Here is a 23,856-nt window from a genome sequence, read left to right as displayed (position 1 = left end):
CCATCGCTCTGTTTCTCCACTTCGACCAGCAACAACTCTCCCTGTCAGTCATTCAGAAAACTAAGTTACGCAGTTTCCGGAGGCGAAACTGCAGTTTGCGAACTTACCAAAAGTCCTCCTCATTGCCCGTACAATATGATTTTCGTTGTACCTAAAGGATTACCGGTCGAAGCTTTGATTGACACAGGGCCCGTAATTTGTTATTCACTCTAATTTGTGCCACCGCTCGCGGAAAGTGACGACACCATATGATGGGCCTGAACTTCGTGGAGCAAATGACGCCCCTCTGCGCCCTTCAGCAAATTGTACAGTTCGAGTTGTTATAGATGGCGTCCGCCACCATGTGCAGATTGCTGTGTTGATTGCTGTGTTGATCTGATGATTTTTGGATGGGATGTTTTGTCAACCGTGGCGACCGTGTCATCCATATGACAAACGGTGATTTTTCATCTGACTTTTGTAAACGACATCATTCCCTCATTGCCGCAGCTGATACTGTATTGCCTCCACAGTGAAAAAATCTTCACAGCGTTGTTTCTGAACGCATCACTGACGAGGATGTACTCATCGCACCATCTCATCGTCATCTTGCACGTGGAATCGCCTTCCCGTCAAGTCTTGTACGGTTCCACAGCGGTTCAGCGATAGTGGAGGCCACAAACACTTCCCATGAACACTTCCCTGTCTCGCCACGCCATTCGACATAGTGGGCATCGACTTGTATGGTCCCCTACCTCTCTCCAATGGGGGTAACCATTGGATTACAACAGCTGTCGACCATCTTACACGCTACGCTGAGACACCAACTGTACCGACCGGTTCCGCTCAAGAGGTAGCTAATTGTTTTTTGCGATCAATTGTATTGTGTCATGGCACTCCTCGAGTGCTCCTAAGCGACCGTGGGACGGCCTTTTTATCGACAGTCATTGCCGAAGTTCTTCGTGCGACATACACCCTCCATAAGACAACCTCAAGCTACCATCCCCAAACTAACGATCTGACTGAGCGACTTCATCGCACCCTATTGGATATGATATCCATGTACATCAGAGCGAAACATCGAAATTGGGACACTATTCTGCACTTCGTCACATTTGCCTATAATACAGCAGTACAGCGGACTACCAGTTACTCTCCATATTTTCTCGTTTATGGCCGTCCTCCCACTACAGTTCTGGACACTTCCTTCTTCTCTACGCCCGACTACTCCTCCACATCAGTACTTGCCCAGTTCTTATCCCGTGTGGCCAGATGCTGTCATCTTGCCCGCCTCAACAAAGAAGCATGCCAAGAAGACCGCAAGAGTCACTACGATTCTATGCATCGTGAGGTCTCTTTTCGTCCTGGTGACGAAGTACTGCTTTATACACCACTGCGCACACCTGGCTTTAGTGACAAATTTCACCACCACTACCTTAGTCCCTACAAGGTCATCAACCAAACTTCTCCAGTGAACTACAAAGTCACACCTGCTGGCCCCCCCCTAACTGATCGACGCCACCGTGGAACTGAAATTGTTCATGTTTCTCGCACGAAGCCGTTTGTGCGCCGCAGTGCATCTGTTGGTTAGGAGCGGCCAGGCTGGCCGCTTCCAACCCCCGGGCAGATTGTGTGAGCCTTCCATGGATCTTCTTCTTTCATTTGACATACCATCGTCATCGTCCCATGGCGCCGGCAAGCGCCTGGGTTCGCCATCGGATTAAACACTAGACACGGCATACCTTGCCTTGCCGTCACGACCTTGCCGTCTCAACCTGGCCTTCTTCCACAATATTTTCAAAGTGCAGACCTCTATGTTTCGCACCACATAAATCTGCAGTGGTCAACTCGTTACTACCCTCATTTGGGCAATACACCATAAACAATCCCACTATTTTTTAACCCTCTTGACACCACTAGGCTATGCTTTTTCTTCTTTTTTTTTCTTTTTTGTAATGTTAGGCAGTGCTACTTCCCACCCCAAGACAGTTTTAAAAAAATGTGCCAGGCCTTGAACAATTCAGTGTTGTGTGTGGACTTCCCTATACACCTAGAATGCAAAGGCAAAAGAGGTCAAGCTGCCATTTGTTGCCAGATGCAAGCGTACGTCCCACGTGTGTGAAGAAGCCTGTCAACAAAATATCTACTAGTGTACATACTAATTGGCTTTTCTTACAAAATGGGCCCTTATCAGTGGTGTGCGAATAATCAAAAATTTTAAATAACAAATCAAACATCAACCAGTGCACTCTGGAAATTATTCAAATTGAATATCTTATGAACTTTTCGACTGCCTTTTGAAAAATTAGGGGGCAATCAAGCTTTGCCATAGATGCAAAGCGCCTTCAACACCGCCTTTTCATTCTGCAAATACTTTTATATTTTTGGTTCAAGTTGATTTCTGGGGAAAGGAAGACGCAATACCTCACTTCTCGGTGGACGCCTATACTTGTCAGAGGCGTGTGTGTCGTCAGTTTGAATCCCTATAGCAAACTAGCCTTCAACTTGATTATTTTCAGATGCGTATTTTCTCTGACACAGTTTTTCTGAATTTGGGTTACAGCGACGGTAATGGCTCTTGGGCCAGATCAGCCGTATATGATTCATGTAAAACTAGCACGAGATTCGAATAAGGCCCACCATATTATTTTTCTTCAATGACTACCTGAAACCAGGGCCTACATCAATGCTATGTGCAATACTGCAGTGATCAGTATATGCAGGATGAAGGTTTTAGTGTGCTGCTACACAGTCAAATGGTGTGACAGCGTTCAAAATGCTCATACAGAGCCTCTAAAACTGGACGACACAACAAGGTTTAAGGCAAGTTTAGCAACCTTGAATTGATGCCTAATACCGGAGGCTATGGCTTGTATGTTTCATTGACCGTCTAATGTTCCGAGGGATACCACGGTTTATCTTCTTTCATCACCAATAACAAAAATAATTTTTCTGCATGTATAACTTGACCAGCATTGAGTTAACATACTAAATTCATTTTGCAGCCCCTTAGTGGAGTTTAGTGCTGCATATTTTAAAAGCTTTAGCTTTAGTTTAGGTCTGTTTTGTTTTTATAAGGTTTAATGTCTCAAAGTAACTCAGGCTATGAGAGATGCCGTAGTAAAGGGCTCTGGAAATTTCGACCACCTGGGGTTCTTTTACGTGCACTGACACCACACAGCACACGGATGCCTCTCCGTTTTGCCTCTATCGAAACGCATCCGCTGGCACAGCCGCAAACCCGGGTACTCTGACACAGTAGTCGGGCATCTTAACCACTGCACCACTACAACACCAGTTATCACCTTCACATATTATTTCTCGCTTTGTACAATTATTTGCAAAAGTAGTGAATATTAGCGCTAATATTCTAGTATTTGTATCTGAGTCAGTGCTATCATATTTAGTTCACATTTGATTCGGTAGCGAAGCTACACTGTTTATACTGGATTCGGTACAGGAAGGTAAGCTATTAGTACTCGATCCGGTACGAAAAACGTGCTGAAGACGCTAAATTGCAAAAAAGAAAAAGAAATGGCAGGAAGAGAATTGGACGGACACAGAAAGAGAAAGAAATGCTAATCATTCATAACATCCAACTTTAGAAATAACGACCTACTACTAATGAAAAAGTTAATGCAGGAGAACAAAACAAACAAGTATTTATTTGTGTGCAGATTATGTGGGAATTCTAGAAAACTATTTAAAAATGTTTATCTTGTCACTCACAAATGCAGTAATGAAGGCACCATTGAAATAGCAAAAAGAATAAGTATCTGTGGAGCAGAAGTGGATGAGTTAAAGTAGGTTTTGAAACAGCTTTTGAAGCAGGAATACATCTTTTCTGAAGCAGGTATGAAGCAGAAAATGAGCATTTTGGAGCAGGTATAGAGCAGCAATATAATTGTTCAGTAGCCGTATCACAGCCATTTTGGAGCAACTTCCATTGCAAATATGCAAACCTTGATTAATCCCTCAATATTTTCTTGAGGTTGAGAATTTCAAACCACACAATTAGCTTTAATTGTCACCACTTGTCTTGAATGGTTTCCATGACAAAGTTTGGCTACAGAAAATTTGGACAGTGTGAACTTCAAAAACCAGCCACTAGTAAGGGTTGAATGTTTGGGCCACTCTTAAATGGAGTGGCTGAGGGGGCACCATTACAACCATGTATTTATTTGAATTGTTTTTCATCAAAAAATGTAAAATTTCTCACAGTTGGGGGTCCTCACTTCCCATAAATTCAGCTCTGTCATCAGCCAGCAATCGGCATGGTCCGCAGATCTCATTGTCCACCATGCCACCAGCCTATTTTTGCACTCACATGGCACTAAGCCCACCCCTCACCACCGTTCACTGTTGGGGGAAAATGTACCAGCGGTACGCCATTGTGCTGGAAAAATGCAATAACGCACCTCAGAAAATACAGAGCAGTCCCTTGGACTACGACGACAGTGCAGCCACATTTTATGTGCTCCTCATGACACCTTTGGAATCCTGTAGACAAACTGTTTAGCCCCTGCATGTAGGTTTCACTGCATGGCAAGTCATGAGATGGGCCTATATGCTGCTGCAAACTGAAGCATGAAGGTGAAGCTGCACCGTAAGCTGCACTGTGTAGGCCGCTCTGAATGAAATGCAGTTTAAGGAGCTGGCTCCAAGGCTTTTGTTTCTGCTATTCCTTTTTTTTTTTTTTTTTTTTTTTTTGTCATTGTCGTCGTGTGTTTGCTTTCAGGCTAGAATTGGTTTGCATGAAGCAACACCTCAGGAGCACCCACATGCCACAGGCTTGCCTGTGCTGCTATCCTCCCAAGACTGGCGTTCACGCACAGTGTGTAAGGTAATGTTCAGATGTGACTACTGTACTGGTGCTTGCTTGCCTTCTTTGCCAAAGTGTTCACTGCCACTCAAACGACACGATGGCGAGTACCTATGGTGCCACACCTCGCAATTGCCCGCCGGGGTGGCGCAGTGGTTACGGCGCTGGACTACTGTTCCCAAGGGATGCGGGATCGAAACCTGACCTCGGCAGCCACTTTTTGATGGAGGCAAAAAGCAAGGCGCCCATGTGCGGTACGATGTCAGTGCGCGTTAAAGAACCCCAAGTGGTCGAAATTTCCAGAGTCCTCCACTAAGGCGTCTCCATAGCCTGAGTCGCTTTGGGACGTTAAACCCCATAAATCAACAATCAATCAACCCCTCGCGATTTGATACACAAGCATGCAGCATATGGCCGCACCAGCCCCATAACTTTGTACGACCATCAACACACTGGCTCTCATGGAATTATTAGCATTACCATGCATGCACTTTATTTCAATGACTGGAAGACATTTTGCAAAAAAAATTACAAAATTAAAGGGCGCCTGAAAGAGGGTCCAGAAAGTGACTCTTAAATGTATGCATTATATAACTAACCAGGTTTTAATGCAACGAGTAATATTTTTTAGACTAAAAATTTTTTTAAATACTCGGGCATCAGTCATTATACACAATGCACCAGATATAAAATTTACCAAAATGGTGCATCCTAAACAAATGACATTAATTTGCTTAGTTGTACGCAGTGGAGTACTGAGACAAGAAAAATCATTCTGCACTAGTCTGTCGTGAATACTGCCATGCCCACTAGCTGCACAAAGCCCACTAGCTGCACAAACATGCACTAATTTTCATTCATACACGGCATATAGGACATATGGTATGGTGAGGCCACCCAAAAATAAAATAATGTGCCTCTGCCCTTGCCACTAAGTATAATGGGCTTGGCATATAGGACAGGATGACATTTCATGAAAAGAGATAAAGCTCTACGAGTGGCACTTTAAAGAGGAAGAGAGTGCCAGCGGCAGCTGCACTGCCAGCGTACGGCACAAGATCCATGCATTGACTGTTGAAATTTGGAGTGCAAGTTTGCCAGGTCTTTCTTGGGTTATCTTCCCTGAACACAAAACCCACTACAACTTGATGGAGGCTCGGGGTGGTATTATAATTCACCTAGCTCTAATACTAGGAAAACAAAACTTGAGGTGCATGTCACCTTAAGACAAAATGTTGGACCCCAATCAGAAAGGCAGAATGCTTACTTTTCCATCAACATCCTTAAGGACTATGTTTTCAGGCTTCAGGTCCCTGTGAATGATATGGTTGCTATGCAGGTACTGTAGTCCTGATGTGATATCACTCAGCACACGACGCACATCTTTTTCAAGAAGTCCGCAGCAGTTCTCAGGTCGTTGCAGTACCTGCCGATGAAGGAGGCAAATATGTATCACCCATTCCCAAGGACTCAATTTTCAAGATTCCCATGCATATACACATATTTACACATTCTTCTGTAGCATCATTGAAAGGACCGACAACTGAGCAAAACATGTCACTTGATTAGTGCAAGTGAACAGCTCTCGCCCCATATTCTAAGGACTGAAAACTGCCATATCCAACAAGAAAGCATTTATAATTTTTTTAATTTGCCACTGAAAATAGCATAACACAAATGAAATGCCATCTTGTAATGAATGCCTGCAATTATCGATGCATCCTTCCATGTGGCCACATTTCTACAAAATATCACTATAATTTGTTTTAAATGCACAGAATTTGTCGATTCAGGACTGGTCATCATGTTTTATAATAGTTTACACTCCCCAGTGCTCTTTTGATGAAAAATAATTCTCCCTTTGCATTGCAAACAATGTGCTTTGAGCTTTTTTCTGTAGATGGCACTAGTGTTTAGCATTTCATGGATGAAATGGTAATCACTGTCAAATAGAACTTATGTCAACAGGGCATACGTCACTGCGCCATAAACAGCATTTAGTAGTGGAAACTTAAATGGACACTACTCCATATTAAAAGCGTTAATGTGCTGTCTAACAGGTGAGATGTACACCCCTGAGCAAAAGCGGAGAGACCACACAAACCGCTGCAATTATTAATTTTCTGTATAAAAGGATGCACCTGACAAATTAGCTTGGGCAAGATGGCAAGTATATTAGCGAGGCTACTCTATGCATCACTTCAAAATAACTGCTTCACCGACAGAAAAAGCTGGTGTACAGTTTTGTCAAAACGCGTGGTCTCTCCACTTTGGCGCAAGGGTGTACATCAGTCATAGACAAAACACTTTTCCAGACATACAATTGCATTCGCAATCGCTGATCATGGCTTCCAGTAATAGGATGCATAAAAATGGGTGCATGCATTGAAAGAAAAATTCTCAGTAATAATCTTTTACAGAGTTTCTAACAAACCTGCTATGGAATCAAGCAGCATAGACAGCAAGCTTTACATAAAACAAAAAAATTGACAACTTAAAATCCAATGGTCAGTTCCTTTAAGCTTTTCTTGTATTAAAATAGGTATTAAAGAGGTGGAGACACTAAATTTTTTCCAGTGAGTGTTGCTCTGAAATGACGACCATGATATCAGTAAGAAGGATCAACCATGTGAAGTTAACCAGCATTTAATAAACAATTTTTCATTAATATTGTTATGCGGGTAGTTCAGCTTGAGGTTTCAGAGAGCGGAGACGGGAGACAAGGCTTTCACACAACAGGCCTTTCCTGCAGGCACCAGCCGACACTGCTCGAACGTCGTCGTCTTCGCCAAAATTACCAAGATTCTTTTTCCTTCTTATGTGCATATCAGTGCATGCACCGCCTAACATAACACTACCCCGCCGGCTGAAAAGAACCGTCCCGGTGCGTACTAGCGTCCAAACCAGGGTCCGTGTAATATGGCTTTAGGCGAGCAACATGGACCGTCTTGGTGCGTGGTGTAGAGGTATGGCATGCGGGATGCAAGGACACAATTTATGTCACTGGAGTCACTTGTCTTAAAATACGGTAGGGTCCTGTATTACGGGGCAAAAGTTTTTCCAAGAGGCCAACGCGGCGAGCTGGGGTCCAAAGCAGCACAAGAGACCCGCAAGAATACTGGGTGTTGCGATGACAGGAATCATAGAGACGTTTCTGGGAGTGCTGGGAGGCTGCGCGTCGGTTGCGAGCAACAATGTGGGCAGCATCAGCTCGAGCTATGGCGTCACGAGCATATGAGCTGGCAGTGGCGACAGAAGGAAGCAGGCTGTCAAAAGGAAGCAGAGGTTCACAGCCGTATAGAAGATAGAAGGGAGAGTAGCCGGTAGTGTCGTGACGTGACGAATTATATGCAAATGTCACAAACGGCAGCGTTATGTCCCAGTCGGGGTGCGGTGGTCATCAGAAACGTACATTGACAGCATGTCAGTCAGTGTCCGGTTAAGGTGTTCGGTAAGCCCGTTTGTCTGTGGATGGTAGGCAGTCGTGAAAGAATGACGAATGTTGCCCAACCGTAGGATCTCGTCGACTATACACGCAAGAAAGCAATGGCCACGGTCGGTGAGCAGTTGGCGGGGAGCTCCATGGACAAGTATAACGTCGTTGAGGAGGAAAGCAGCGACATCAGTTGCACAACTGGTTGGTATTGCTCGTGTGACCGCGTAGCGTGTGGTGTAATCAGTGGCCACCGCAATCCATTTGTTCCCCGATGCGGACAGTGGAAAAGGCCCTAAAAGATCCAGACCCACTAGAGAAAATGGGTCTATGGGGATGTCGATCGGCTGCAGAAGTCCAGCTGGTAAAACTGATGGCTTTTTCCGGCGTTGACAGCGGTCACAGGCAGCCACGTAGCGGCGGACTGCGCGGTATAGGCCTGGCCAAAAGAAACGGCCGCGCACACTGTCGTATGTGCGAGAGACGCCTAGATGACCCGCTGTGGGAACGTCGTGAAGCTGCTCAAGGATGGCTGTGCGTAGGTGCTGAGGGACTACTAGTAGAAGGTCGGGGCCATCAGGTCGCACATTGTGCCGGTATAAGGTGCCGTCGTGGAGCACAAACAAACGAAGGGAAGGGTTGTGGCGATCAGCGCTGACGCAATTGATAATTTCGCAAAGCTGAGGGTCCTGGCGTTGCTCACGGCGAATGTTGAAAAAGTCAGAAATAGAGAGCATGCAAGCGTCATTGTCACATCCAGGTTGGCTTGGCGGGTCGACTGGATGACTGGACAGACAATCGGCATCTCGATGCAACTGGCCAGACTTATAGACCACTGAGAAATTATACTCCTGAAGGCGCAAGGCCCAATGTCCAAGGCGGCCAGTAGGGTCTGAGTGTAGAAAGCCAACACAATGCGTGGTGGTCAGTGACTACTGTGAATGACCCAAACTAGGGCTAAGCACTCACGTTCAGTTATAGAATAATTCTGTTCGGCCGCAGAGAGGAGTCGGCTGGCATAGGCGATGACGCGAGGGGAACCGAGCTGACGTGCGGGAACGGCACCAATTCCATGACCACTTGAGTCGGTTCGTGCTTCTGTGGGCGCTGACAGATTGAAGTGAGCCAACACTGGCGGGCCGGTGAGGTGGTCAATAAGAGCGCCGAAGGCGGCCGATTGTTCGTGGCCCCAGGAAAAGGAGACCTCTTTTTTCAGAAGCTGCGTAAGTGGACGGACGATTTTCGCGAAGTTTGGTACAAATCGCCGAAAATATGAGCAAAGTCTGAGGAAGCTACGCACGTCGCTGCGAGATTTCGATATAGGAAAAACACTTACAGCGCGAATTTTGTCGGGGTCCGGCTGGATGCCGTGATTGTTGACCAAATGTCCTAGGACCTTGAGTTCCCGGCGACCAAAGCTACACTTCTTGGAGTTCAACTAAAGGCCAGCTCTTCGGAAGATGCCAAGAATAGCCGAAACACGATGGAGGTGGCCCTCAAAGGTTGATGAAAATACGATGAAGTCATCGAGGTAGCACAGACATGTGGTCCATTTGAACCCGCGTAGTAATGAGTCCATCATGTGCTCGAAGGTCGCAGGAGCATTACATAAGCCGAAAGGCATCACCTTGAATTGGTAGAGGCCATCCGGGGTCACAAAAGCCGTCTTTTCACAATCTTTTTCGTCAACAGAGATCTGCCAATATCCAGAACGGAGATCGATGGAGGAGAAGTATTTGGCACCATGCAGGCAGTCGAGGGCGTCATCGATCCTTGGAAGAGAGTACACGTCTTTCTTTGTTATCTTGTTTAGGTGTCGACTCGATAATCTACGCAAAACCTCCAGCTGTTGTCTTTCTTTTTGACGAGTACTACCGGAGACGCCCAGGGGCTGCTCAATGGCTCAATAATGTTGCTGGCCAACATTTTCTCCACTTCTTTCTGAATGATCTGGCATTCGGAAAGAGCAACTCTGTAAGGCCGTCGGTGAATAGGGCTGGCATCTCCAGTATCGATGCGATGTGTGACAACGGACGTTTGGCCCAGGGATCCGTGACCGAAATCAAAAATGTCACTATATGACCGCAAAAGGCCAGCAAGGGCACTGGCATATTCGGGACGCAGGTCAGCGGCAGCCATGGCTGAGATGCGGTCCTCCGGACTATGTGACGCAACAGGTTGGGCAGGTACCTCGGCGTGAAGGTCGGACAGCACTGCAGATATAGTAAAGCTGGACAAAGGTGACAGCTCGGCAAGAAAAATGCCCTCCGGAAGAACTTGCGAAGATATGCTGAAGTTGAGTACGGGAATGTAGGTGAGGTTATTCGCGACGTGTACAATGTTACGAGGTAAGACGATGTTGCGTTGTAGAGTGACGTTGGTGATGGGGTTGATAACGTAGTCGCCGTCAGGAAGGGAAGGAACAGGTGACATGGGCACATATACTGCCGCCTCAGGAGGCAGGCGAGTAAATGTACTGGAGCGGACACGTGGCTGGGAATGGTCAGCACTAGGGTCGTGAACACAATGGGGCAGGGCTAGGCGCAGAAGTCCAGAGGAACAGTCAATGAGAGCAGAATGGGCTGTTAAAAAGTCTAGGCCTAAAATGACGTCATGAGGACAAGTAGTAAGGACGGCGAAGAGCACAGGGACGTAGTGGCCGGAGATGCTCACGTGCGCAGAGCACATTCCGATAATGACAGCAGTGTTGCCATCAGCAACACGAAGAGTAGAGGTGTTAGCGGGCGTAAGAACTTTCTTGAGGCACTGGCGGAATGAAGAACTAAGGACTGCAATATGGGCTCCAGTATCAATGAGAGCGGGGACAGGGACTCTATCTACGAGGACATTGATCAGGTTGCGGCGTGGTGCGATGGTCGAAACACAGTTGGCTGTCCGGGTTGGTAACGCAGCGTCACGTCCGGGCGCTGCATTGCCTAGTTTTCCAAGTATGGGCCTTGGTACATTGGGGACAAGCTGCGGCGAGGAATAGGTGAACGGCTAGGATGACGGACTTGCTCAATGTTCTTGGTACGAAGCTGTGCTGGGGTGACAGAAACTCGCCGTGGTGCATAGTAGTCATGGCAGACGGGGCTGTAATAGGGGCGAGAGGGGGGAGCCGGGCGGCTGCGGCAATAGCGGGACATATGGCCAGCCCGACAGCAGACAAAGCAAATAGGCCTATCGTCAGATGTGCGCCACTCTGCAGGATTACAGGTAGGGTAGCGCGGTGTGTAGGGCGGTCTTGTGGCAGCAGCAGCAACTACTGGTATTGGCTATGGTGCAGGGGGTTGCGTGGTAGAATTGGAGACGAGGCCCACATTCGCGAATTCTTGCCGGACGACAGCCTGTATCATAGCTATTGTTGGCTCTGGAGGAGGTGATGTAAGTGTAACAGGAGCCAAGGCCTCGATTTCCCTGCGGACAATAGTAGTGAGGTTGTTATGACTTGAAGGCTGCTGCAAAGTGGGCAGATCGTCACATGAGGATGTAGTCGCCATGTTGGGAAGGCGCTCAAACCGATGGACGATGCAGCGCTGCTTCGCCTGTTCGAAACGGCGACAGACTTGCAGGACTGAATCCACCGTAGAGCAGTCTTTGCAGAGAAGTATGTTAATGCGTCATCAGCGATACCCTTAAGTATATGGGCAACTTTATCATCTCTGGTCATGGAGGTGTTCACCTTTCGACACAGGGCGAGGATGTCCTGTATGTAGGCGAGGTATGATTCAGTTGACGATTGAGCACGAGTAGCCAGGTCTTTTTTGGCTGCTAGAGCTCACCCAATCGGCTTGCCGAACAAGTCCTGAAGTTTTTGTTTGCAGGTGTCCCAAGTAGGCATCTCCTGTTCTTGGTTGGTAAACCAGGTCTTCGCCGTTCCCGCTAGATAGAAGATGAAGATGATGTCGGAAAGCATTATGCTAGCATCCCACCGGTTGTTCTTGCTGCACCTTTCGTATTCATCGAGCCAATCTTCAACATCCGTCTTGTCTTCGCCGTTAAAAATAGGCAGATGGCGGATTTTTGTCAAGACCATGGGGGCAGGTGGAGTTTGCGTAGCGAGTGATGCTTCCTGGGATGCCATGCTTACTGTGGCAGTCTGTGGGGTGAGCTCGGGGAGATGGCGTCCACTGTGCAAATCCAGGTTTCTGGCGCGGAAATCCGAGCAGCTGTGGCAAGGGGATCGAAAGCGCCTCCACCAAGATGTTACGAGGGGAGTTCAGCTTGAGGTTTCAGAGAGCGGAGACGGGAGACAAGGCTTTCACACAACAGGCCTTTCCTGCAGGCACCAGCCGACACTGCTCGAACTTCGTCGTCGTCTTCGCCAAAATTACCAAGATTCTTTTTCCTTCTTATGCGCATATCAGTGCATGCACCGCCTAACGTAAAAATATTTTAAACCAGCAGCTCATATTTCAGTGTCATGTTGACAAACAAAGACTGCAAGGTCCTACGTGAGGATGAAATCATGTGAGGCCCATAAAACCTGCAATATAGTAGCTGTTTTGTCAGTAAATCCATTCAAACCCCTAACCTAACCTATTCAAGAAGCTGGAATGAGAGCAACTGAACAAACAGCTCCTACATTGCAGTTTTTGTGTGCATAGTGTGGCCTTATACTTGTTTGTGAAGTTCTAAACTTCATTTGGCTATTGAAGCCAGAACTTTATGAGAGAAGAGATCCAAATCTAAATTATTTAACAAGTGTATATGAATTTGACGCAGTGATCCATGTCTAATAATATCTTACACATAATTCCAAAGCAGAAATACATTAGGAAATGTTTGGCATCTTAAACTTTTAAGGAGATGCTGGCACCCTTCTTCAATGTTACCTGCTCCTTCTTTTGCTATAATATAATCCAGCCACAGCCCCACAATATGTATAATGCTTATCATATAACTGCTGGCCACTTAATATCCAGACATTGAATAAACGAGAATGTGAATTCAGATGGCCAAAAAAAGCAAAATATATATATATATATATATATATATATATATATATATATATATATATATGGGCGCCCGTCGTATATATATATATATATATATATATATATATATATATATATATATATATATATATATATATATATATGAGTGGTTCGGGCGCCCGTCTCGGCTGCGGGAGGTGGTCAGTTCGAAACCCGCCGCCGGACACCCACCGGTAAAATTGGGTACAAGCGTCCCCCGGCCCGGCGCCCGGCTCCTTTAGGGGTGTGCGTTTGGAAGAGGCTCTGCTAACCCTGCTGTGCCCCTTCGGGGGCTTAATTTCGAACAACCATGGCCTTTGCAGGCCATGGTTGTTCGAAACTAAGCCCCCGAAGGGGCTTGTTGTTCGAAACTAAGCCCCCGAGAGAGAGAGAGTTTAAGGGGTTGTTCGAAACTAAGCCCCCGAGAGAGAGAGAGTTTAAAGGAGCTGACAGTCTATGAGTCAAGGCAAACGTTGGGGATTTTTTTTTTTTTTTCATATTTGGTTGTTGGTATTTGACAAGAATTAGTCTTATGGTGATGATCAGGATAAAGAATATTAAATGAAAGACGGAAGGAAAAACAATGCGCCGATGGTGGGAGTCAAACCAACGACCTCCGAATATAGCGTCCAGTGCTCTTCCAACTGAGCTACGTCGACAGCTACACACACAGACACACACACGTACGCATACACACGTGCACACACGCACACACACTGTGGGTACAGTTGTCAAGTAGTTATGGAAGCATCAAAGAGCATCACGGGAATAATTAAAATGCTGGGAAAAAACTATGCAGGTAACAAATTAAGTGTGATATCATCTAGTGGCTTAAATGACAAAATTATTTTATTTTGCAAATCCATTGTATTTTATCAAAGTACCACAAATAACACATGAGGGTAGTGCTTCTATGAGCAACAAGATTAACCTAATTTTAGTTGCACTACACTGGCTTTTGGCACACGTTACACAAAATGAGGAGAGACATGCAAAACACAACTGGACAACTTCTTCTGCACAACTAAATAAAAGTAAACATAGAAAATGAAACATTTGCCGCTTGCCTTGAAATTTCTGAAACTTAAGTGCGACCACGAAGTATGATAGCAGATAGGAGTGCAGACTCCGCCCTTGGGAAGGGTGAATTTTCGCTACATCGGAGAAAGCTTGGTGGCGGATCCAATAAATCGCGCTAGGATTTATCACCAACACTGTTGCGTGCTGCCACCACGTCGGTGCCGGGCTGCCGTCGCGTCTGCCGTCTGCTTCCTGTCGCTGCACGTGCGTATTGCCATGCATCACCACGGAAATATATCCCTCGAAATCGCGCTGTTTGCATCTTCGAGCTGCACTGAGGTGTCATCTGTTGTCTGCTTCATACAGCTCCCCTGCCGCACCCTACTGACTGCTTCCTATATGTGAAGATCCCCATGCAGACAGCGCGTTGCATGTCTCCGTGTTTTATCTTGCATCCTGTGGATGGAAGTGTGAGTATTACGATTATAAAAACGGTAGATGATGTCAAGTTCAGTGTCCGGCGCCTGCACATAGGCGTACAGAGGCCGAAGTGGATGGTTCTGAATCAATTTGGGTCACCTAGGGCTCTTAAATTTGCACTCACATCGCACGCATAAGCTGTGTGTTAACATAAGCAATGTTAGCAACATAAGCAACGCATAAGCAACGTTGAGCAACATATGCTGAATGTTGTAGATGCAGCATCGGTGAGAGAAGGATAATTCACCATGGAGTGAACTATGGCTGTGAATGACTGAGGGTAAGTCTTGCAACATAACAGTGAGCAGTTTTTTGGACATGTAGCCAAGGCTATGTAAACACACACTGGAGAAAAAGTACTTTAATGCAAAGCCATCGCTGAAAGCTACTGTAAATATTTTAGAAGTTTATTTATTCCAAAAACGAAAAAAGAAACCGGCCACTACGTGTGCACTGACATTCACCCATAATATAAGAACAGCAAGTAGCTAGGACACTAATAGGCTAATACTGACTTGTGCACTACAAGCGTCATTTCAATTTTTCCCCCTTATGCTGAGTGCACTCAAGGCAGTCAAGGCTGAGTGCACAACAGCTTTGGGTTCTTGATTTTGTTAAAATACGGTGGGAATTGCACCTTTGACTAGGGAAGCCCGTTTTTCTGCATCAAGTAATACATTTCCTGTATAGCTCCCGTAGGAATTTAGGGAAAGAAATTCATCTCTGAAATGCTGCGCACAAGCTCTGTGCTTTTGAGTTAATTCTCGGCCAATCCGGGGAATGTTCCGCATCCACAGCTCGAAAAGCTTGAAATCAGATGGCAGCCAAAACAAGGGGACTTTTTCGTTTTCTTTGCTGTACCCTGAATTACAGCCAACGACAAAACATTTCATCGCCTACCCTACCCTCCGCATAAAAAAAAAGGAACAGTGCGCAGTACAGTCGAACCCCGATATATCGAACTCGAAGGGGATCGCGAAATAGTTCGATATATCGATAATGCGGTATACAGAAATCGGCTTGTGACGGCGAAAAAACGATAAGGTATTTGTCGCGTAATCAACCCACTCACATAATGAACCCACCCTCCACTTTTGCACCTGAGAATTTGGAAAAGAAAAAAAAAAGCGTTAAGGCCAGCTCGCTCACATGCAAGCGATTGAGTGATCTCAGCGACGAGCGAGCGGCAGCGACAGAGCGATAAAAGATTTCAACCTTGTTGGAACTGCGTCCCTTTCGCCCTTTCGCCGCGGCAGAAATCGCGAGCATTTTCAGCGTCAAGGCCGTTTCACATGATGCGATTCTCGCCGCAGCAGTGTGCGATTTCAGCCGCACAGCGACAGAAGGGCACGCCGCTCCCGTCGCAGAGTGGCTGCGACAGACTTCCAACATGTTGGTCGCACGCCGCTCCCGTCGCAGCGATCGTTGCAAACGAGACGGCCGCCAGCCTATGGAATTCAGCCTGATGTGACTGTTGTACGTAGTTGCGTACAAAACGGAAAATTTAAAAATGTCTATTTTGCATAAAGTGTTGTATATTTTGATAAAAAACATAAATTAAATACTACATTTAATCTTATCTTACGCATGTTCTACCTTTATTGTTGGTAAAATATGATGGTGCCACCGCTCGTGCCGCACCGACAGAAATCGCTGGTGTCGCAAGCATGTGAAAGGGCTGTTGCGATTTGCGCCACAACGACACTGCGACTGGACCAAAATTTTTCGTGCGCGTCACATCATGTGAAACAGCCTTCACTTCTTGCTTGCATGCGTTTTCGCGCGTCACTCCGTTTCGGCCCTCTCATCCGCAGCTCATTTCTTGGCAGCGTGCCAAGATGCTGAGCAGCGATGGCGTGTTCTTCTTTTGAGAGCTCCCGCTGTGGCGGGGAGCGAACTTGGCAGAGTGCCCGTGATGGCTTGATTGCACAAGCCTGGTTCGATTTATCACGCCGCGCTTGGGGCAGGCGTCATTATCGCAGCAGCTGACTGCGTGCTTTCGTTGATTCATACATGCAAGGATAAACTACTCGCGCAAAAAAAAACCCTGTTGCTTCTTAACATTCGCAGCCGCCATATCTTACGCTACGGCGCGCCTACAGTACAACGATATTACTTGTATCTTGAGTCTTTGGTATCTTGAGTGCAATTCTCTGCACCAGGCTTCTCAAGTTTCTGACTGCTGACTGGCCTACCTACACTGAAGAACTGATAAACAGAGTTGCCTGGCCTTTACTCAATGGCAGGCCAGGACTTTTCAAATGGTGTCAAGAAATTTGCTGTCACATGATCAGTGCTTTTCGATTGTGCAATAAAGTGCCCTAGCATGCAAGCGTTATCATTTAAAATTACCGCAAGGTGCTACTGGTGATTACTGCAGAGGATGACACAAAGGAAGCCCAGAGGGAGTATGTCCCCTCAGTGAATGATGCATGTCAATCTGCCATCCTGTAGCGAGTAGTACACAATCTCAAGTTTTGTCATGAAGTTTATGGCTCTACATGCATGAACAGAAGTAAAAGCAACACGACAGCTGTGTACCCCACTACAACTGCACTCCAGTACAATGAAGTTACGCTGGGAAAAAATTCTCATGGCATGTATATACCAGTTGTTTCACTTTCAAAATTTATAACTTTCAAAAGTTCCTCAAAATATAGAGTTTAAAACAGAAAAAAGAAAGATTTCCAGAAACAAACTCTCAGTCATGGCAGACTTAATTTACTGAAATACTCTTCTAATTATATAGCTCAATTACTCACTAATTAACATTTTGGTTTGGTTTACTGGGTTTAACGTCCCAAAGCGACTCAGGCTTTGAGAGATGCCATAGTGAACGGCTCTGAAAATTTTGACCACCTGATGTTCTTTAACGTGCACTGATGTTGCACAGCTCACAAGCAGGTACCTTGGTTTTCGCCACCACTTCAAAAAGCTCCCACCGAGGCTGAGACTTGATTCTCTGCTATTGGATTCAGCAGTTGAGCGCCCTAGCTGCTGAGCCACTGCAGCAGAAAGCGCTGAGTCTACTATTTTTCATCCACCTAGGCCTTGGTTAAATGCAACACCATTAAAAAAGCCCGATGTTGCAATGCCGTGCAAGTGTTTCACCCACCCTCAAAGAAATGAAAAAAACTCACTGTTCATACCAGTGGCCACAAGAAATTCACCCTGTGATGAAAACACGTAATGAGGTGACACATGAAACAGCACTGACCCTAAGCCATCCCAAAGCTACTGTCATTGTTAACGAAAAGAACTGCTACACGTGCCATGTTGGCAAAGTAGATGCATGCAAAATGCGGGGTGGGTCATCAAGTTGGATTTGCATAGTATTCTAGGCATGAAATTTTCCTGTGGCCAAATATGAATATAATTGGTTCTACTATCATGAGCAAAATTAACGGACCCCTGTCAGAGGTGCTGAAATGCTGCTGAACTACATGTGGGCACCGTCTGATGAAGCACTACTGGTGTTGAGGCCAGTGCACTGTATCGAAATGCTTCATCGCCGCAAACACTTGGCAGGGGACAGAAACTCAGCCACAGCTCCTGTGATCAGCCAACTCCTGCCTACATGTGTAAACCATAAATTCAAACAGGCTTCAAGATAATGTGTCAATGACTGCTTGCCTTGCGAAGGTTTCCACCACTGCAGTACTCCATTGCAAGAAATGGCAAGGCCGTGGCAAGAACTTGCAATGGTTCAGGTACAGGAAGTCCCTTGACAACATTTGGATGGTCCAACTTCTTAAGGATTTCTACTTCTTGAACCCAGCGTTGCTGTAGTTTGTCTGTCATCTCAGCTGTGCCTCGTAGGCATTTCTTGAGTGCAATTGTTTCCTGGGTGTTCTAAAAACAAGATGAAGCCCCATTAAAAATAATAAGCCTTAAAGGTCTTGTGTAAACAAACTGCAACTTGCATTATTATTGCTTAGCAATTCAAATCATGCTTGATAAAACAGGCTGTAAGTAACAGTTATCAGTAATTTTGCAATTTTGCCACTGTGGTGGCTACAATGGCTAGGTTTCTTTTTTCTTTAAGAAGAAGAAGAAGAAACAATTTCTAGATGCACCTTTACCCACCGAACAGAGTGAATGATTACTTTGCTCCCACACTAATAAAAAGAAAAAGTTACCTCAACCCCATTATAGTTAAAGCACCAAAATTATAGAAATAAGCTTTTAAAAGCAAATTTTCGCAACACGAGTCACTTCTTCATGTATTTTGCATATATACGAGAATCAAGTAACCGCCCATACTGTGCTGCGGGCATGCTCATCGACAATGAAACGGCCGACTTCAACCACGGCCGGTCTCGGGGGAGAGCGCGCGCTCTTTCTTACGGCCTTCTCAATCGCCGCGGGAACAATGGAAATGTTTCTCCTTGAGTTGCACTCTCCGCCACCGCAAGGGGAGCGACCTGCTCACTGTTCGCTCCGCGTCTGCTTCAGCGGCAGCGGGTGGCTTTTGCCTGGTTTCGCGCTGTCGCTCGCAAGTTTCGTGGTTAGTGCAGCCCCGAAAAGAACACAGAACGTAGATGATGCAGCGGCATGTCGTCAACGTACAACACACGTGAATGGATATAAAAAACACTGTCGTTCAGCAAACGTTCGACAAGCATGGCATACATTGCGGCATGGTAGCTACTTTTGTCCATTTTAATCCGAATTTTTCCCAAGCCTGTACAAGAATAGGAAAAAAAGATAACTGAATGAGAAGTGATCACATCGAAGCTTCTTCAAGGCTAACATGACAGCAACTCGTCTGCTACAGCAAAACCGTCTTTAGCACTAGATGCGAAACCATTCATGTAACACCGAAGATGAAAATAATTTCATAAAAATGTAATGTAAATCGCAAAATGCTTGCATGATATAAAAGATTAATATAACAGTCAAAGTAGACGTTGTAGGTTTGAGTTTTAAATGTTATTTAATATTCATATATTAGCCAATGTGTGGTATTATACACATTATTTTAATTTTGTAAATAAACATTGTTTTAATGAAATTTTTACATGATATTAAGCTTGTTATGAAAGCACTAAAAATGGTTTGATATTCATGACACCACTTGTGCTCGAAGTGGTAAAAAGAGGCCAATAAATGATGAAGGTGATACTCGATGTAATGACTTACAAATGAGTTCACCTGCTATATTGAAAGTATGCAAGAAACTTTAAAGCGTTAAAGAAGGACACTCTCACTGAAGACTGATTTCAAGCCCTATATAGTGACCCATTGAGGCTTTCTTCGGGAAAGTAAGGTTAATGTGCGGAAGGGAATGACATATGCTAGATGCGAGGGCCGTAACAGCTAGCGGCACGTGACTACATTGTCAAGACAGGCGTTTCATCTGAGAGCAAAATCAAGGCACTGAAGGAAGTGATGGCATCTCCTACCATCCCATTTCCCACTGTCACGTATTCCGGTTTATCTTACGCCGCTGGATATATCGTTTAGTTAATCAATTTCGGGTGTGACGCTTGCTCTATTCTCCTTGAAACTAGCGAAAGAAGCAGCCCCATGGAGTACGCTCTTCTACGAGGACAATATTCTAGTGGACTGCATTATCCGAAACCAGAGCTTGTTGCCCTATTGGACAAGTTTTTTTTAAAAAAAAAAAGCTGCCGTGCACCTACTATACACACAAATGTTCTCGAAGTACTTAAGATCCTGATTCAGTCAGCATTTCAGAATTCAACACTGAGCACGGCCGGTCTCGGGGGAGAGCACGCGCTCTTTCTTACGGCCTTCTCAATCGCCGCGGGAACAATGGGAACATTTCTCCTTGAGTTGCGCTCTCCGCCTCCGCAAGGGGCGCGACCTGCTCACTGTTCGCTCCGCGTCTGCTTCAGCGGCGGCGGGTGGCTTTTGCCTGCTTTCGCTCGCGAGTTTCGTGGTGAGTGCAGCCCCGAAATTAAAAAACACAGAAGTTAGATGCTGCAGCGGCATGTCGTCAACGTACTACACACGTGAATGGATATAAAAAACACTGTCGTTCAGCAAACGTTCGACAAGCATGGCATACATTGCGGCATGGTAGCTACTTTTGTCCATTTTAATCCGAATTTTTCCCAAGCCTGTACAAGAACAGGAACAAAAAAAAAAAAGAAGAAGTGATCACACCGAACCTTTTTCAAAGCTATCATGACAGCAACTCGTCTGCTACATCACAACCGTCTTAAGCGATAGATGCGAAACCATTCATGTAACACCGAAGATGAAAATAATTTCATAAAAATGTAATGTAAATTGCAAAATGCTTGCATGATATAAAGTATTAGTATAACAGTAAAAGTAAACGTTATAGGGTTGAGTTTTAAATGTTATTACAATTCATATATTAGCCAATGTGTGGATTATAAACATTATTTTAATTTTGCAAATAAACATTGTTTTAATGAAATTTTTACACAATATTAAGCTGGTTATGGAAGCAATAAAAAATGGTTTGCTATTCATGACACCACTTGTGCTCAAGTGGTAAAATGAGGCCAATAAATTAAGGTGATACTCGAAGGTGATACTCGGATTCAGTGACTTACAAATGAGTTCACCTGCTATATCGAAAGTATGCAAGAAACTTTTAAAGCGTTAAAGAAGGACACTCTCGCTGGAGGCTCATTTCAAGCCCTATATAGTGACCAATTGAGGCTCTATTCGGGAAAGTAGGGTAAATGTGTGGTAGGGAATGACATATGCTATAGATGCGAGGGCCGTAACAGCTAGCAGCACATGACTACATTGTCAAGACGGACGTTTCATCTGAGAGCAAAATCAAGGCACTGAAGGAAGTGATGGCATCTCCTACCATCCCATTTCCCACTATCACATATTCCGGTTTACCTTACGACGCTGGATATATCGTTTAGTTAATCAACTTCGGGTGTGACGCTTGTGCTATTCTTCTTGAAACTAGCGAAAGAAGCAGCCCCATGTAGTACGATCTTCTACGAGGACAATATTCTATTGGACTGCATTATCCGAAACCAGAGCTTGTTATTGCACAAGCTTTTTTTTTTTTTTTTTTTCGAGAAAGCTGCCGTGCACCTACTATACACACAAATGTTCTCGAAGTACTTAACATCCTGATTCAGTCAGCATTTCAGAATTCAACACTGAGTTGCCCGAAAGGAATTCACAACAGCTATGGTATTAGGTCCGCTTCTTTGATATTTGAAACATTTCTCAGAATTCTTCTTTTCAATTATACCAGGAAAGTGACAGAGAAGACTGAGAGGCCAACTCATGTGCACAAGCCGTGCAGGAAGATGTTGAGACTGAATTTTCTAGACGCAGGTCGCATATTTTGATGAATTGATGAACATATAGTGCAATGTGTAACTTTGAAGGACAATTTTTTTATTGTTTGCCGCTCTTTTCGATTCTACTTAACTGTTTATGCCCATTTCCTTGATTAAAAGTAGTCGCGAGACAACATATTGTTACTTAGCTGTATTCGCTGTTCGTGATGAGGATGAAGAAGTGCAACAGACTCTGAGAAGACGACGACGCTGAGTGTTGTGAAATCGGTGCCCTCATCAACGTTAGTTGTGCGGACAGCTTTGGGACTGTAAATCTTCCACGTAACAATATACATCTTCGGTCTTTCAACCGACTGATATGTTTTGAATGAAGCTAGAACAGCCCACTCCACTGGACAAGTGAAATTTTTACTATATGAGTAAATTTTTGTTCTTTACTCTGAATCTGAGACGCGCCATGAATTTTTGCCGGTGCCCCTTCTGATCTAAACGAAAACGGTTGACAGAATCTCCACCCAACAGTTCACCATGCACTCACGTCAGGTCGCGCTACACCTGATTAAAACATTCAAAGGCACATTGCATAGCCTGGAGGTAAAAAATGTTGAAGTGTCCCGAAGCTTCATTCGATCGTGCGCGTGCACGGCCGCACTGACGAAGGAGAGCGCGCGTGAGCGGATTGTTGACTGTATTTTATTCCTCGTACACGATAAATGTTCGATGTTGATTACGGACTTTGTATAAACCATAAGGGGCGAAATGTCAGGACCTGCCGGTTGCAACTGACGCGGGCGAAGATAAAAGCGAGCGCGCGTTTCCCTTGCGCGAGAACGGCTGTAGCGGAGAAACAGCAGTGGGGCGGCGGCGACCCCATCGAGGCACGGCGGGCGGTGGAAACAGACCCCATTGGAGAGGCCGTAAGAGAAGAGAGGCGCTCTCTCCCTCGAGACCGGCCGTGCTTCAACCATCATTTCAAAGCAGCATTTAAGTTTCTGAATGCGGCCTCTATAATTATTTGCAGCTGATTACATTTGGTTATAAACAAGCTGCACCAGAACAATGAGGCAACAAGACTGATTCAGACTCGTGACTGTACACAACCTGTCAAATATCAAGGTATGATAATTTTTACAAAACGAAATACTATAGGTGTAGCAGCTGCGACATCAACACAGTGGTAAACTCCGTGATCTCAGGAGCATTTCTACTAAAGTGAGACAAAAGAAGTGAACGCGTCTCAGTCGATTCAGAAATGCTCGCCAAGTCGTGTTCACAAACTTGCCGTGTTGTGCCATAGCGTTATGGAGCCAAAGGTGCCTCGGTCCAGCACCTTGCCTTCTCTCCAGCAACCAATGAGCACATTGTCCTCTTCTGTGGGCTTTCCCATAGTTGATATCTTGCTCTGTAAGCAGCTGTCAGCATCTGCAATATCGTAGGATTGCTACTGAAAGAAAGGCGCTGTGACAAATGTCTAAAAAAGTTTGCCTTGCGTCTCAGACGCGGTAACATGTTATCTTTCGCAGACACAGTTTACTTTTATTTTCTCATGGGCTTTGGTTTGCTGAGGACGCCTTGATAATACGCCTTGACAGAGGACGCCTTGATAATACAGATAGCCGGCTCTCAAAGCAAGCACATACAGCCCCTGCGCAGATAATGAAAGCAATGAAAGTCCAACTAAAGAAGTACAAAAGCAAAGAATGCTGCCCCGAATTGATCGAACATTAGTAAGTAGTGCGAGAAGTCGTAATTGGCGAATCTATGAGTATCACGCCCACACACACCAAAGAATTGCCAAACAAAACTCGCTACTTACCAGTGCTATAGTGCCTAGAATATACACACACAGCAGCACGCAGATAGGCGACGATCTAG

The 23,856-nt window shown here is 45.3% G+C and overlaps 1 protein-coding gene across 2 annotated transcripts in view; it reads right to left on the bottom strand.

The window, feature by feature from the left end:
- LOC146202407 (inhibitor of nuclear factor kappa-B kinase subunit alpha-like) overlaps positions 1 to 23,795 on the bottom strand; it is a 101,317-nt gene extending 77,522 nt beyond the window's left edge. Inside the window, exons 1-3 of one of the 2 annotated variants that reach the window (XR_014703698.1) lie at positions 23,264 to 23,795; positions 18,344 to 18,562; positions 6,069 to 6,227 (exon numbers count right to left, since the gene is read on the bottom strand). Coding sequence is in view for 1 of the 2 variants with exons in the window: in XM_084588157.1 (XP_084444283.1) it covers positions 6,069 to 6,227; positions 18,344 to 18,562; positions 23,264 to 23,368 (483 nt within the window). In the remaining variant the exon portion in view is untranslated. The remainder of the gene's footprint in view (positions 1 to 6,068; positions 6,228 to 18,343; positions 18,563 to 23,263) is intronic. The other variant, XM_084588157.1, reaches the window with a different exon arrangement.
- Between the last annotated feature and the right edge of the window lie 61 nt (positions 23,796 to 23,856).

The sequence above is a fragment of the Amblyomma maculatum genome, chromosome 1 (genome assembly GCF_055883805.1).
Source record: "Amblyomma maculatum isolate TAMU_Amacu chromosome 1, ASM5588380v1, whole genome shotgun sequence".
NCBI lineage: Eukaryota > Metazoa > Arthropoda > Arachnida > Ixodida > Ixodidae > Amblyomma > Amblyomma maculatum.
This window is presented reverse-complemented; position numbering and strand designations above follow the sequence as displayed.